The sequence below is a fragment of the Geotrypetes seraphini genome, chromosome 12 (assembly GCF_902459505.1).
Source record: "Geotrypetes seraphini chromosome 12, aGeoSer1.1, whole genome shotgun sequence".
In the NCBI taxonomy this organism is placed as follows: Eukaryota; Metazoa; Chordata; class Amphibia; order Gymnophiona; family Dermophiidae; genus Geotrypetes; species Geotrypetes seraphini.
Window position 1 is genome coordinate 92232076 of NC_047095.1, and position 15920 is coordinate 92247995.

Genomic DNA, 15920 nt, shown 5'->3' on the forward strand with positions numbered 1-15920 from the left:
AAGAGATCTCAAGTGCCTGCCCCACGCTTTTTTGAATTCAGACACAATCTTTGTCCCTACCACTTCTACTTGGAGACTAGTCCACCTATCTACCACCCTTTCTGTGAAAAAGTATTTCCTTAGATTATTCCTGAGCCTATCACCTCTTAACCTCATTCTATATCCTCTCACTCAGGAGTTTCTTTTCAATTGAAAGAGATTTGCCTCATATGTATTTATGCCACATAGGTATTTAAACATCTCTATCATATCTTCCCTCTCCCGCATTTCCTCCAAAGTATACATAATGAGATCTTTAAGTCTGTCCCCATATGCCTTATGATGTAGAGCAGTGGTCTCAAACTCAGACCCTATGCAGGGCCACATTTTGGATTTGAAGGTACTTGGAGGGCCTCAGAGAAAAAGAGTTAATGTTTTATTAAAGAAATGACAATTTTGCATGAGGTAAAACTCTTTATAGTTTATAAATCTTTCCTTTTGGCTAAGTCTTAATAATAATATTTGGATGTGATAGTATGCGATGATCTTAAGGTTGCCAAACAGGTTGAAAAGTCGACATCAAAAGCTACAATGATAGGGAGAGGAATAGCCAGTAGGAAAAAGAAGGTATTGATGCCCCTATATAAAACTCTGATTAGACTTCATTTAGAATATTATGTACAATTTTGGAAACTGCACTTTCAAAAAGATATAAACAGGATTGAGTTGGTTCAAAGGAAAGCAACTAAAATGGTTGATGGTCTACATCAGTGGTCTCAAACTCGTGGCCCGGGGGCCACATGCGGCCCTCCAGCTACTATTTTGAGGCCCTCGGTATGTTTATCATAATCACAAAAGTAAAATAAAACAGTTTCTTGATCATATGTCTCTCTAGCTATAAATGACAGTTCTGCTCCTCTTTTGTGCATAAAAGTTCTTCACATCCTAAACTGTACCGTTCCCTCAGGTTTTTGCAGCTCAAATGCATGACCTTGCATTTCTTAGTATTAAATCTTAGCTGCCAAATTTCAGACCATTCCTCAAGCTTTACTGGGTCCTTCTCATATTTTTCACACCATCAGGGGTGCCTACTCTATTGCAGATTTTGGTATCATCTGCAAAGAGGCAAATCTTACCCGACAACTCTTCAGCAATATCACTTATAAACAGGCCCAAGAACAGAACCTTGAGGCACTCCACTGATAACATCCCTTTCCTCAGAGCGATCTCCATTGATCACTACCCCCTGTCGCCTTCCACTCAACTAGTTCCTGACCCAGTCCATCACTTTGGGGCCCATACCACGGGCACTCAGTTTATTTATTAGATACCTGTGTGGAACACTGTCAAAGACTTTGCTAAAATCAAAATACACCACATCTAGCGCTCTCCCTCTATTCAATTCTCTGGTCACCCAGTCAAAGAAATTGATCAGATTTGTCTGACAAGACCTGCCTCTAGTGAATCTATGTTGCCTTGGGTTCTGTAGTCCACTGGATTCCAGAAACTGCACTATTTTTTTTTTTTTTTTTAGAATGCATGCACATACCTATACCTTCTTTAAAGCAGGTAGAAAAGTCTGTGCACTACTGGGGGCCTACTTAGGAACCTAATTTAATAAGTCACATACATACATCTATGTTGGGTAATTTTATAAAGGTTTTACTGTGTGAAGGTAATTTTATAAAGGTTTTTTTATGTGTGAAGCGGGAAAAACCTTTTATAAAGTTGTGTGGCAGTATACATATGTAGAAGGAGAAGTATTGAAACAATGCCTAAACTAGAGAATGACACGGTGACAAAATTCATCACCGTTCCTGTCCCCGCGGGAAACCATCTTCATGTCATTCTTTAAGGAGAGAGGGAAGAATCAGAGTATGAATGGCCACAACCACTGACCCACAAGCTTTGCTTTGAAGAATGCTGGTGTAGAAGGACTGAGGTTGAAATAGACACTAGAAAATGACATGGGATTATTTCCCGCAGTTATCCACGGGGACAGGAATGGTGATGAATTTTATCACTGTGTCATTCTCTAGCCTAAACCTGACCGCCATTATGGGTCCATAGCAGCATTAAGCTTTTTCACCTCAGTAGTTGGGCAATGTCAGCAGTGGATTCTTATATTTTTGAAATTGCTGCTAAAGAAGCTTGTAGAGTGAAATGGACAGCTCTGTTGAGCCCAATAAAACAAGTTTCTCGTTAATATTGAGTCATTGGTCCATCAAAGTCTGATATTTGGTGTTCAAGTACCTATACACATGCACCATGTAGAGGTGTTCCTGGAGACAGAGTTGGGGCACAGCATGGGCAGGATACATATTTTATAAAATACATGAGTACAAGCTCACATTTTATATTTGCTGCAGTAGAGAATGACACGGGGACAAATTTGTTCCTGCCCCTGTGGGATCTCAATATCCCTGTCCTCGCAAGTTCTGTCCCTGTGCCATTCCTGCAAGCGCTGCCTTAATCACACAAGTCTCGAACACTTATGATTTTAAAGTGTTCAAGGCTTGTAAATATGAGGCCAGAGCTTACAAGAATGGGGCAGGGACAGGGACAGAGCTTGCGAGAACGGGACAGGGATAGAGAGATCCCACGGTGACAAGGAAAATTTGTCCCCATGTCATAGTAAATTTAAATGTGTGTGTCAACATACACGAGCTACAGGGATGGCTTCTGGGGACCTACTTTATAAAGGTACATTCAAGTATTAAAGTAGATTTATTTCTTTCTAAAATTTTCTATATCATCCTAGACTAGAGAAACAAGTTCATTTAAAATGGTTTAATATTAATAAAAAATGCAACACAAGTCAGAACAGAAAGTATGGAAAGATGGAAAATAAGCACATTTCCTCAAGGAACAAAGTTATCGTCACCCCCCTCCTGAGTAAGAAAAGGGCTTCTGTAACCTCTGAAACTTCAACTCACCCCCTTAGTAGATGTGGCCTATTCTAGAGAAGGAATGCATTAACTGTACCTGAAATTATAACTCACTCTCAGCTTGGATTTTGAAAGGTGCATTAGATTTTATTTCATTAAAATGCTCACAGACTCCGCCTCCCACTCAGAGCCCAGGAGCAGGTGGGTCACTGTGTAAGTCATTCTGTAACAAGTCTGCCTAGTTTACAGTGGCAAAAATTAACATAAATGACCTCTTATTGAATATCCATTAACAGAAAACTGTGCACTATTTTCTGAAGTTGGGCAGTTTGCCAGTCGGTGTGTGCATGGGAAGAGTTTGGGTGAATATGCACACAAATTATAATATTCTATAATTTGAGAGTGCTCTAACATCTCCGTGTGGGCATTTATACCAACTATCGGGTTGATGTGATTGTGCCATAAGGGTGCATTCTTTCAGAATAGGCTGCGCCAGTGTCTCTCAAACTGTGCCAAGGCACAGATCGTGGGCAAATTGAACCCACTATATTTAAACCAGTGGCGCAGTGGTTGAAGCTACAGCCTCAGCACCCTGGGGTTGTGGGTTCAAATCCCGCGCTGCTCCTTGTGATCCTGGGCAAGTCACTTAATCCTCCATAGCCCCAGGTACATTAGATAGATTGTGAGCCCACCGGGACAGATAGGGAAAATGCTTGAGTACCTGATTGTAAAACCGCTTAGATAACCTTGATAGGCGGTATATAAAATCCTAATAAAACTTGAAACTTGATGTACAATATGCTCAAATACATGCACAAGTCGGCCCCACCCATGCTCAGCCCCAGAACATGCTTACACCAGAGTCCTCACTATTATATATACTGATACCTATTGGGGAATTTATATCATACTGTATATTGCTATGTGTGAAAGAGTCTCTCTAATGCCGCCCTGAAGCTATCTTGCATGTATCACTCGTAGTACAACACCAATTGAACCCCTCTTTGATGTTAATCTGTGACACTATCTTTACAGATAGCCTGAGGAGCTCCCAACCCAGCTCTTTCTATGAATACAGCTCAGCCTCCCCAGACCTGTTCAGTTCTCTGCAAGTGTGCAACACTGGAATGCGTATATGACAAAAGACAGTTTAATGGCACTTACCGCACCCTCAGAAACACAGATGGCTTTAACACAGCCCCGATGTTCACTGAGAGCTTTCTGCATGAAAGCAAGCTCTGTGCTTTGGAACAAATTGCTGACGTCAGTAATCTGAAGGGATAAACAACAGATAACAGAGTGAAGGATTACCGCAGGAAAATGACGTAATCTAAAGTGGTCAATACCAGAGATCTTGGAGGCGAAACAGAAAGGAAAATACAAATTTAACTCACCCCTCTGTCAATAGGAAGCAGGCCAAGTTTCCTCCAAGTTTATTACTTATATACCTCCTATCAATGGAGATTGTCTAAGTGGTTTTTACGGTCAGGTACTCAAGCATTTTTCCATATCTGTCTCGGCAGGCTCACAATCTACCTTACCTGGTGACAACCTGCCCTAGGCCCAATAATTCCCTCAGTCTACCATACCTAACTGCAATCATTCTCCCTTCAGTGAAGCCCCTCTCACCTCAGTCATTCCTCTTCAATAATAATAATACAAAGGGTATTTATGTTTATAGCAGGTAGAACAGGGGTAGGGAACTCTGGTCCTCGAGAGCCGTATTCCAGTCGGGTTTTCAGGATTTCCCCAATGAATATGCATGAGATATATTTTCATGCACTGCTTTCAATGCATATTCATTGGGGGAATCCTGAAAACCCAACTGGAATACGGCTCTCAAGGACTGGAGTTCCCTACCCTTGAGGTAGAAGCTAGTTCTGACTGAGCTGAAAATGAAAAGGAGCAAAACTCCCAGGCCTAAAAATGAAGCATGCAGAGGGCAACTCTGTGCACTTAAGAGACATGGAGGGGCATTTCTGATATTACATCTAAAACCGATTTAGGACATTTTGCGGAAAATGCCAAAAAAAATCTAGTAGCGAACATGACCATTTTCAAAACAAGAAAACATCTTTTTTTTTTTTTTTTTCAAACAAGGCCATTTTTTAGATTTTTTTTGTGCTCGGTGCATCTATCTTTTTGAATAATTTAAAAAAAAAAGTCCAAAAGAAAAACGCATACAAACAAGCCATTGGGATGTAGGAGGGGGCCAGCATTCTTTTAGTAGACTGACCAAACAGATATCCCAGCAGAGCAGGTACATATATCATCATAACCCCTTTCCATCGTATGGTGAGCCCTCCAAAACCCATCCAAAACCTACTGTACCCAACAGTACACCACAACAATAGCCCTTATGCCTACAAGTATCACCTATATGTAAGTACAGTAGGTTTTGGGTAGGTTTCGGAGGACTCACATGTTCCCAAACCGTGAGTGTACACTAGTTAAAAATGGGATATGGGCCTAGGTCCCCATCTCTACAGTCCACTGCACCAAATACTGGGCTACCCCAGGAATTTGCTTGTTGCTCTCACAGGACTGTCCATAACATCTGAAGCTATCATACAAGCTGATATTCAATTGAGGAATTGACCATGTACTATCAGTCCAATGGGGGGGGGGGGGGGGGTGAGACTTCTGATACTGTGTTCTGGGAAGTTGCCAAAGCTTACCTCCCGGGTTGTATTATAGCAAACACAGTTCACCAGCGGAAGAAGAGGACTGCTGAACTGGTATCGCTTGCTAAACAATTGCGAGAAAGTAAATCCCATTACATACAGCAGAACACTGAAGAGGTCCGTCAGTCCTACCTCAGTCTGCGTAAACGCAATGATACCATCTAAAGGCAATATGCCTGATGGGCCGCCGCGTGAGCGGACCGCTGGGCAGGATGGACCTCTGGTCTGCCCCGGCGGAGGCGACTACTTATGTACTTATGTTTCTTACACATCTTTTTTTTGGGGGGGAGGGGCAGTGATAGAGGATCAGTGACCACTGGGGGGAATAAGGTCAGGATAATGCCTTAATCCCTCCAGCATAATCTGGTCATCTGTAAACCAACATGTTTGTAAAAGTCTTGTCTGTTATATTCTGTGCATGTTATTGTTGTAATGCTGCCTAGATATAGGAGTATAATAAATTTTTTAAATAAATAAATCTTTTTTGGTACTTATTCATTATTGAAACAGGTCTAGGCTCAAATGTACAATTTTTACTCTAGACATTTTCTACAATGTTCCATTATTATTGCAGAAAAACGTCCAAATCATAAGTCTGCACTAGTCCAGCCCAAAACATGCCCCCCCCCAACACGCTTCCTTGATATTTAGACACACTGTAGATGAAAAGCATAGAAAAACATCTATAAAATAGGTTTTGAAAATAGCAATTTAGATATTTTTGAGAAAAAAATGTCCATCTGCCATTTTGGCCTCTTTTACAAAGCCGTGCTAGCAGCTGCGCTGTGCTAACGGCCCCAAAGTCCAAAGAGATTTAAAGGGCTTCGGGGCTGTTGCCGTGCGGCTTTTTAAGAGGCCGTTTATGTCACTTTTTGGATGTTTTTCTGTTTTGAAAATGAGTCCTAAAGAATGTTCAGATGTACCAGTTTGTAGTTTAATAAGTGTCCAAATAACTTAAAAACAATAATCTTATTAAAAAAAACCAACAAAGGGTGTATATACAGTCACAAGTGACACACAAGATAAAAAACAAATAATGTATAAAATACAAATGACCCAACACAGGCCGTTTTTCAGCAAAATAAAAATGCCTTCCTCAGGGGTCTTACTGGGTCCATGGCTGTCTTAAATATAAAAACATAAAAAGTCACAAGCTTGTGTGCTGTGCTGTTTATTTATAGCCTCTTAACTACTTGGATTTTTTTGTGACCTTTATGTTTTTATATTTAAAAACTGCCAATCCACAATCTTTTTGCTATTTTGCTGCTTCATTTCCTTTGTGGAACCTTTTGATGCTACTTGGATTTTGTTGTTTTGCCCTAAAGAATGCTTGCATAAACAGTATTACAACAAGTATATTGTATAGGTGAAAGATACACGCACCTTCATGCCAAATCGAGTATCTGGCTTGTCAACTCCATAACTGGCCATCGCCTCAGCATAACTCAAAGATGGGAATGGGGCAGTTATGACTCCTTTTTCCTCGGGCCAGCAGTACTGAAGCAAACCCTCAATCAGTCTCTGGATCCCTGCTTGGTCTACAAAGGACATCTCAATATCAAGCTGAAACAAAGCAAAAACACTGGTATTAAAATGGACACTAGTTGCAAAAACAGCAGCAGCTGGTCCCTTCATCCAGAGGGTCCAAAAGGAGCTATTATGTGAAAGAGGAGAATACAGAATGCTTACGGAGATCTGTGGCAGAGTATTAGCTCCAAATGTTAAGATTCAAGACCTAATAAATTTTGCAATAACACAATCTATATATTCCACAAGGGTCCTCAATCAACACTATAACACAAATGGTAGCATAACTTCACCACCATTAGAATATCCTTATGTATTCAACACTTTTAGCCAGTTTCAAGGATCCTCAGCAGCACCACTTGGAGCTCAATAACCTTTCATAGCTCCAAGCTTTATGTGTCTATCTCTGAGGACTTAGTGGTCTTATGCGCTGGCGGTTTACTATTGGGGGGTTATTCCTTGATAAAGCTATTTACAGCGAAACATGTCGGTATGACATTCCCCTTGCCAGAAACCACATGAAAAAGCTAAGTAACAGCTTTTAAATATTATTTAAGTGTGTTTAAAAAGTTAAAAATTCTAAAAAATGCAAGAGTGAAGAATAGTACTTAAATATTAAATATAATAACTGGGGGGGGGCGTGGCTTGGAGCGCGCACGATATGGCAGCTTAACCGCGGAGCTCCTGAGTCCCAGGCAACAACTGAATAAAATAAAACTATTTATTTCACTTGTCCGACTTAAAAATAATAAAAATCAACGGCGGAAATGGCAGCGATAAGGCAAGGAAAAAATGAAAAACCTTGTACTTCGGGAGTGTCGGCAAAAAGGTCAAAGGTAACCCCTGTATCGCCGTCCAGCGTACCAATCCCGCTGGAAGCAGATGAAATTAATGAAAAAGCTGACATCATGGCGGAATTATTTAAAATCAAAATAATGCTGACTGATAATGCCAACAAATTATCAGAAGTGAAGGAAGAGTTGATTAACCTGAAACAAGAAATCCAAACTGACAGACAAAGAATGTCTGTGATGGAGGAAAGAATCTGTCAGTTGGAAACTTTCACACAAAAGTGTGAAGAGGAAAAGAAAAATGTAACAGCTTTAAAAAATCAACTAATTGATATGGAGAATCGAGGAAAAAGAAAGAATATTAGAATCCTTGGCTTAGCTGAAAATATTGAAGGAGAAAACCCTATACAGTTCTTGGAAAATCTTTTGCCTAAACTGCTGCAGCTGAATTCTAAATGGCCGTTGGAGATAGAACGTGCCCACAGAATCCCCACAAGAAAACAAACAAACCAGACAGCTCCTAGACCTCTGATCTTCAAAGTATTAAGATACCAACAAGCATTTGAGATTTTAAAAGTGGCAAAAGCAAATAAAAACCTAAACTATAAAGGATCTAAACTGATTTTTGTTCCTGACTTTGCTAAAGATACTGCAAATATAAGGAAACAATTCCTTACATTCAGACAACAATTAAAAGAAAAGGGCTACATGTATGGTCTTTACTATCCGTCTACAATGAGAATTTCTACAGGAAATAAATCTATGTACAGTGGTGCCTCGCATAACGGACGCCTCGCACAGCGAACGCTGCGCACAACGAACTTTATGTCTTGATTCGTACAACGAACTTCGTTTCACACAACGAAGTCGCCCGAGCTGCATCCTTCCGCGCAGGCACTGCGCTTAACTGCCCTCTCTCCGCCTGGCTCCCTCTTGCCCCCCCCGACTCCCCGACACGATCGGGGCAAGAGGGAGCTCAAGCCCTCTTGCCCCCCCGACTCCCCGACACGATCGGGGCAAGAGGGAGCCCAAGCCCTCTTGCCCCCCCGACTCCCCGACACGATCGGGGCAAGAGGGAGCTCAAGCCCTCTTGCCCCCCCGACTCCCCGACACGATCGGGGCAAGAGGGAGCCCAAGCCCTCTTGCCCCCCCGACTCCCCGACACGATCGGGCCAGGAGGGAGCCCAAGTCCTCCTGGCCACGGCGACCCCCTAACCCCACCCTGCACTACATTACGGGCAGGAGGGATCCCAGGCCCTCCTGCCCTCGACGCAAACCCCCCCTCCCCCCAACGACCGCCCCCCCCCAAGAACCTCCGACCGCCCCCCCCAGCCGACCCGCGACCCCCCTGGCCGACCCCCACGACACCCCCAACCCCCTTCCCCGTACCTTTCTGTAGTTGGCCGGACAGACGGGAGCCAAACCAGCCTGTCCGGCAGGCAGCCAACGACGGAATGAGGCCGGATTGGCCCATCCGTCCCAAAGCTCCGCCTACTGGTGGGGCCTAAGGCGCCTGGGCCAATCAGAATAGGCCCGGGAGCCTTAGGTCCCTCCTGGGGGCAGGGCCTGAGGCACATGGGCCCAACCCGACCATGTGCCTCAGGCCCTGCCCCCAGGAGGGACCTAAGGCTCCCGGGCCTATTCTGATTGGCCCAGGCGCCTTAGGCCCCACCAGTAGGCGGAGCTTTGGGACGGATGGGCCAATCCGGCCTCATTCCGTCGTTGGCTGCCTGCCGGACAGGCGGGTTTGGCTCCCGTCTGTCCGGCCAACTACAGAAAGGTACGGGGAAGGGGGTTGGGGGTGTCGTGGGGGTCGGCCAGGGGGGTCGCGGGTCGGCTGGGGGGGCGGTCGGAGGTTCTTGGGGGGGGCGGTCGTTGGGGGGAGGGGGGGTTTGCGTCGAGGGCAGGAGGGCCTGGGATCCCTCCTGCCCGTAATGTAGTGCAGGGTGGGGTTAGGGGGTCGCCGTGGCCAGGAGGACTTGGGCTCCCTCCTGGCCCGATATTGTCGGGGAGTTGGGGAATCGGCGGGGCAAGAGGGCTTGGGCTCCCTCTTGCCCCGATCGTGGCGGGGAGGCGGGGGGGCAAGAGGGCTTGGGCTCCCTCTTGCCCCGATCGTGTCGGGGAGTCGGGGGGGCAAGAGGGCTTGGGCTCCCTCTTGCCCCGATCGTGTCGGGGAGTCGGGGGGCAAGAGGGCTTGGGCTCCCTCTTGCCCCGATCGTGTCGGGGAGTCGGGGGGGGGGCAAGAGGGCTTGGGCTCCCTCTTGCCCCGATCGTGTCGGGGAGTCGGGGGGGCAAGAGGGCTTGGGCTCCCTCTTGCCCCGATCGTGTCGGGGAGTCGGGGGGCAAGAGGGCTTGGGCTCCCTCTTGCCCCGATCGTGTCGTGGAGTCGGGGGGGCAAGAGGGCTTGAGCTCCCTCTTGCCCCGATCGTGTCGGGGGTGCCAGGGACCACACGGAGTCACCCACCGTACCACCCGATTCGGGTAAGCGCAGGTATCGGTGGGTGGCTTATTTGCGGGGGGGTGCCTTATTTTACATTTTTTTCTAAAAAGGGGGGGCTGTCTTATTTGATGGCCCTGCCTTATCATCGGGGAAACACGGTAGAAAAAAAAAAAAAAATGAACAGTTAAGTCCCAGTTTTTGCCGCTGAGACTCTGCCCTCTCTCACTGTAAAATTAGACTCTACTTAGTCTGTCTTTAAATTTAAAAAATGTGTGTTGTTTTAAAAAACAATTATGTTTTTAGATGTATCTAAATAAAAATAATAACCAAAAATTTATCTTTTTTTATGTCATCTTAGCATATTTTATGCTGCAGAACGAATTATTTTTTTTTACATGTATTCTTATGGGAAAACGCGTTTCACATAACGAACGTTTCGCATAACAAACTTGCTCCTGGAACCAATTAAGTTCGTTGTGTGAGGCACCACTGTATTTTCAAGATCCTGCTAAACTGAAAGAATTTTTGACACAAGAAGAACCAATGTCTACATAATAAAGCAGAATAAAGCAAATTTATCTAATGAAATAGATGGAAATAAAGAAAGAAAAAAGAAGAGGAACTAATGTCTACATATAATCAGAATAAAATGGAAGTTTCATCTGAAGAAAGGATATAGAAAATGCAAGATAAAATAAGAATGACAATTTTTGATTCAAATTTTATTACAATATATTGAATTTTATGACTTAAATTAATTTTTGATTTTATTCCATCCATTTAAAAAAAAAAATTTTTATAATTTTTGATTCAATTATTATTAATATATTGGATGTTATGATAAATTTACATTATAATTGAATTGAATACTATTATAGAATTATTGCATTATAGAATTATAGAATTAATACTGCTATTATTAATTGAAAAAAAATTATTTTAGATTTGATTAAATGAGTGTGGAAATTATTATAACATAGATATTTAATTCCTATACATATTAGGTTATTATAAATGATGATGTTTAAAAATGTTATTATTACAATATGATATATGGAATTAGAGTTATATTTTACATATATTAAATTTATTGTAGGGATAATATATTATTTTTATCTAAGACTTGAAAATATTAAGATGATTTATCCAATTATAATTTATATGAATTACTACATCTATATTTAATACTGCTAATATTAATGGAAAAATTTTTTTGGATTCGGTTAAATGAAAGGGAAATTATTATAACATAGGTATTAATTATAAAATCTTTTTGATATAAATATTTACCTATACATATTACGATACTATAAATGATGATTTTCAAATATATAAAATGATTTACTAAAATATTTATTATTATATATATTATATATATAGGAATAGATATATCTAATTTGAATATATGAAATTAGAACTATGTATGAAATATATTTAATATATTGAAGGGGTAATATATTATTTATATCTAAGACTTGAAAAGATTAATATGATTTATCAAATTAAATTTGATATGAACTATAATATACAAGGGGATTTAATGAAGGTTTAAATGAATAATAAGGTGGATAAAGAAATATGAAATGTATTGAATTAGAGAATATTTTTATGAATGATTAGTTGCCTGGGGGAGGGGATTTAGGTTTTGCATGACCAATGTGTGTTCCAGGACAAACATTGATAGTGGGAGGGTCGGGAGGGAAAATAGAAGGTGGGAATGGGAAGCAATATATATTAATTGTGCTGAGATCTAATCATGTATATTATCATAGAATATTGGTTAAAATTTAATGATAAATAAGATGGATATAAAAATTTATTCTATGAATGTCAATGGTTTAAATCATCCTATTAAGAAAAAAAAAATACTATCGTTCCTTAAAAATCAAAATGCGGATATCTACTTCATACAAGAGACCCATCTTTCTGAAACTGAATCTAAAAAATTATCTGTGGGTTGGATTTCTAAATGTTTATTTGCACCGGCTTTAAAGAAAAAAGCTGGAGTGGCTATTCTGATAAACAAAAAATGCAATGCGAATTTCAAATTAATAAATTATGACCCCTTAGGTAGATGGGTGCATGTCGAAATGGATCTGGGAAATACAACCATGAATTTATTCAATTTATATGCTCCTAATACGAATCAAATGGAGTTTTTCAAACAAATTCAACAATTACTTTTACCACTGGCTACATCTAATTTAATAGTAGCAGGAGATTTCAATGCTGTAATGGATCCAATTTTGGATAAAAAACCAAGTAGAATTATGAAATCATTAGGCTTAGATAATTTGATTCAATCTTGTGATTTAGTAGATATATGGCGTATTCTTCATTTTAATGATCAGGAATTTTCTTTTTGTTCTCAGGTCCACAAATCCTTTTCACGAATTGATTATATATTTGTTTCTAATAACCTAGCGCAGCGTGTGATAAAAGCAGTTATAGATCCTATTATAATTTCGGATCATGCTGGTGTGTGGATTAATCTTCAAAATTATGATATTGAACATTTAAATTCAATTTGGAGATTTAATAATACTTTTTTAGCGGATTCAAATTTTCTCGAAGAATTTAAATTAAAAATACAAGAATTTTTTCAAATTAATGATTCAGATAATATTAATGCTGAGATTTTATGGGACGCTTTTAAAGCAACAATGAGAGGGAATATTATTTCATATTCAGCATATATTAATAAACAACATAAAAAACAATTTCTTGAATTAGGAAAACAAATTAAATTATTAGAAAATAAATTAATTGAAAAATGGGAAAATAAAACATTACAAGATTTATTAAAATTAAAAGTTAAATATAATGAGATTTCTTCTCAATTTGTGAGAAAAGATTTATTTAATAGACAAGTTCAATTTTACGGAAATTCAAATAAAGCTGGAAAATTATTAGCAAATTTCCTTAAAGCAAAAAAAAAGAAAAACCAAGATTATTGCAATTAAAGATATACAAGGTAATACACACACTAACAATAAAGACATTTTAAGACAATTTCTTGATTTTTATAAAGATTTATATTCTTCTGAATCTTATGAAAATAAAGAACAAGATGGACAAAAATTTTTAAATTCATTTATTGGACCAAATGTTCCAGATCATATAAAAAGAAGTTTAGAAGAACCTATATCTTTAAAAGAAATAGAATCAGCATTGAAGTCTCTTAGAGTTGGATCCGCTCCGGGTGGTGATGGTTATACGGTTGAATTTTATAAATCATTTCAAAACATTATTTTACCATATCTATTAAAATTGTATCAATATCAAATGAATAATGGAAATATATCAGGTACTATGGCTGATTCATTAATTATTGTCTTACCAAAACCAAACAAAGATCCTACCTTGGTTTCAAATTACAGGCCTATTTCCTTATTAAATGTAGATGGTAAATTAATTTCTAAAGTACTAGCAATAAGATTGGCAAAAGCTCTTCCTTTCATTATTGATGTACATCAAACAGGATTTATTGCTAAAAGACACTCATCACATAACACCAGATTAGCATTTCACTCTTTAAATTTAGCAAAAAATATGAATGATCCAACTTTTATGCTATCTTTAGATGCAGAAAAAGCATTTGATAGAGTAGAATGGAAATTTATGTATCAATCTCTAGAATGGTTTGGAATAGGACCCGGTTTTATTAAAATGATTCAGACATTGTATAGCTCTCCTGGTGCAAGATTATATATAAATAACAATTTATCAGATAAATTTAATTTGCAAAGGGGAGTTAGACAAGGATGTCCATTGTCTCCCTTACTTTTTGATATTGTTCTAGAACCCTTGTTAATTGCAATTAATCAAACTAAGGAGATAAGGGGAATCCCATTTTCTTACTGGGAATATAAACTTTCTGCATATGCAGATGATATCTTATTATATTTGAGAGAACCGGGGATTACTATTCCAAATTTACTTAATCTTCTAGAGGAATTTGGAAAATTCTCTGGATATAAAATTAATTGGAGTAAATCAGAAATTCTTCCAATTAATGTTCACTGCACCAAAGGATTATTTGATTCATATTCATTTATTTGGAAAGAGGAAGGATTAAAATATTTAGGAATTATGATCAAAAATACAATTGATGATACAGTCAAAGAAAATGAAAAACTTTTATTGAAAAAAATTACAGAAATGTGTGAACAATGGAATCCTTTACATCTTTCATGGTGGGGAAGAATTCAAACAATTAAAATGATGATATTGCCTGTGGTTTGTTATCAAATGAGTATGATACCAATATTTTTTCAGGGGTCCTTTTATAAAAAATTAAACAATATTATTACAAAATTTGTTTGGTTTGGGAAAAGACCCAGAATTGCTTTAGTATCTTTACAAAGACCAATTATGGAGGGAGGGGTAAATTTTCCAAATTTTTATAGGTACCATCAAGCCTATATTCTAAGACAGGGTATGTATTGGATCCTCCCAGATCTCATGGAGAATGTACCAGATTGGCTATATTTAGAATGGCGGCTCCTGTTCCCATTACATTTAGATCATTTAATTAGTATAACAATGCCTAGAAGATACAAAGAAAACAGAATATTATTAGACACTTGGAAAACATTAAGATATATAAATAACCTATCACCAGATCCAATTTGTAAATCACTAAATCAATCTATTTGGGTAAATTCCAGGATCAAAATTGGCGGATTTAAGATCGTCTGGAAACAATGGATAAGTGCAGGTATACGAACATTAAATGATGTCATTTCAGAAGGTTCACTGCTTAGTTTTTCACAATTGCAAAATAAATTTGGCTTAAATAAATCACAATATTTTAAATGGATGCAATTGAAGCAGGCCATTCAGGTAGGGTTCCCTGAATGGAAAAATCTTAATACTCAATATAGTCTGCAGGTTTTATGTTTCCAGGCGGATTTCTTGGGTCACCAAGCCGCAAAATGGTACAAATTGATATATGGATTTTTAAATAAAAAAAAGAAAACTGGTCTTAGGGATATTTGGAGTATTGAGATTGGACAGACAATTTCTGCGTCTCAATGGCCACGATTTTGGTCCTGGAGATTAAGATCTACAAAGTCAGCATCTATGAGTCAAACATGGATGTTTTTATTACATAGAGTGTTATGGACCCCTACGCGCTTGCAAAAGATAGATAATACTAGATCCAATAGATGCTGGCATTGTAAATTAGAAATAGGGACGTTAGATCATCTAATTTTTTTTTGTCCCTGTGTAAATGCCTTTTGGAATATGATTTGGCCCCAAATTAACAAATTACTAGAAAATCATGTAGGACTCTCATATGACACTGTATTATTTGGAACTGCAATGAGAACTCAGAGTCCGATCTCAGTAAACAATAATAAACTACTATTAATATTGACAGGAGTCGCCATGCAACAAATAACTCAGAATTGGAAAGACTATACCAAATTAAATTATACGTTCTGGTGGAACTCTGTCTGTCATATATACAAAATGGAAAAAGTAATAGCATTGCAACACAGGAACATTCATAATTTCAATAAAATTTGGCAACCATTGACTAATTATTCTAATGATTAGATTTCTTAGCACAATTATAATACTTATATAGAAAAGGGGTGGGATA

At 39.1% G+C, this 15920-nt stretch overlaps 1 protein-coding gene across 11 annotated transcripts in view; it reads right to left on the bottom strand.

Annotated features, from left to right (window-relative positions):
* Nucleotides 1-15920, bottom strand: part of DARS2 (aspartyl-tRNA synthetase 2, mitochondrial) — a 102779-nt gene that overhangs the window by 20236 nt on the left and 66623 nt on the right. For all 11 annotated transcript variants that reach the window (XM_033917005.1, XM_033917006.1, XM_033917007.1 and 8 more), the window contains 2 exons: nt 6935-7114; nt 4032-4139 (listed from right to left, as the gene is read on the bottom strand). In XM_033917005.1, coding sequence (XP_033772896.1) covers nt 4032-4139; nt 6935-7114 — 288 coding nt within the window. The remainder of the gene's footprint in view (nt 1-4031; nt 4140-6934; nt 7115-15920) is intronic.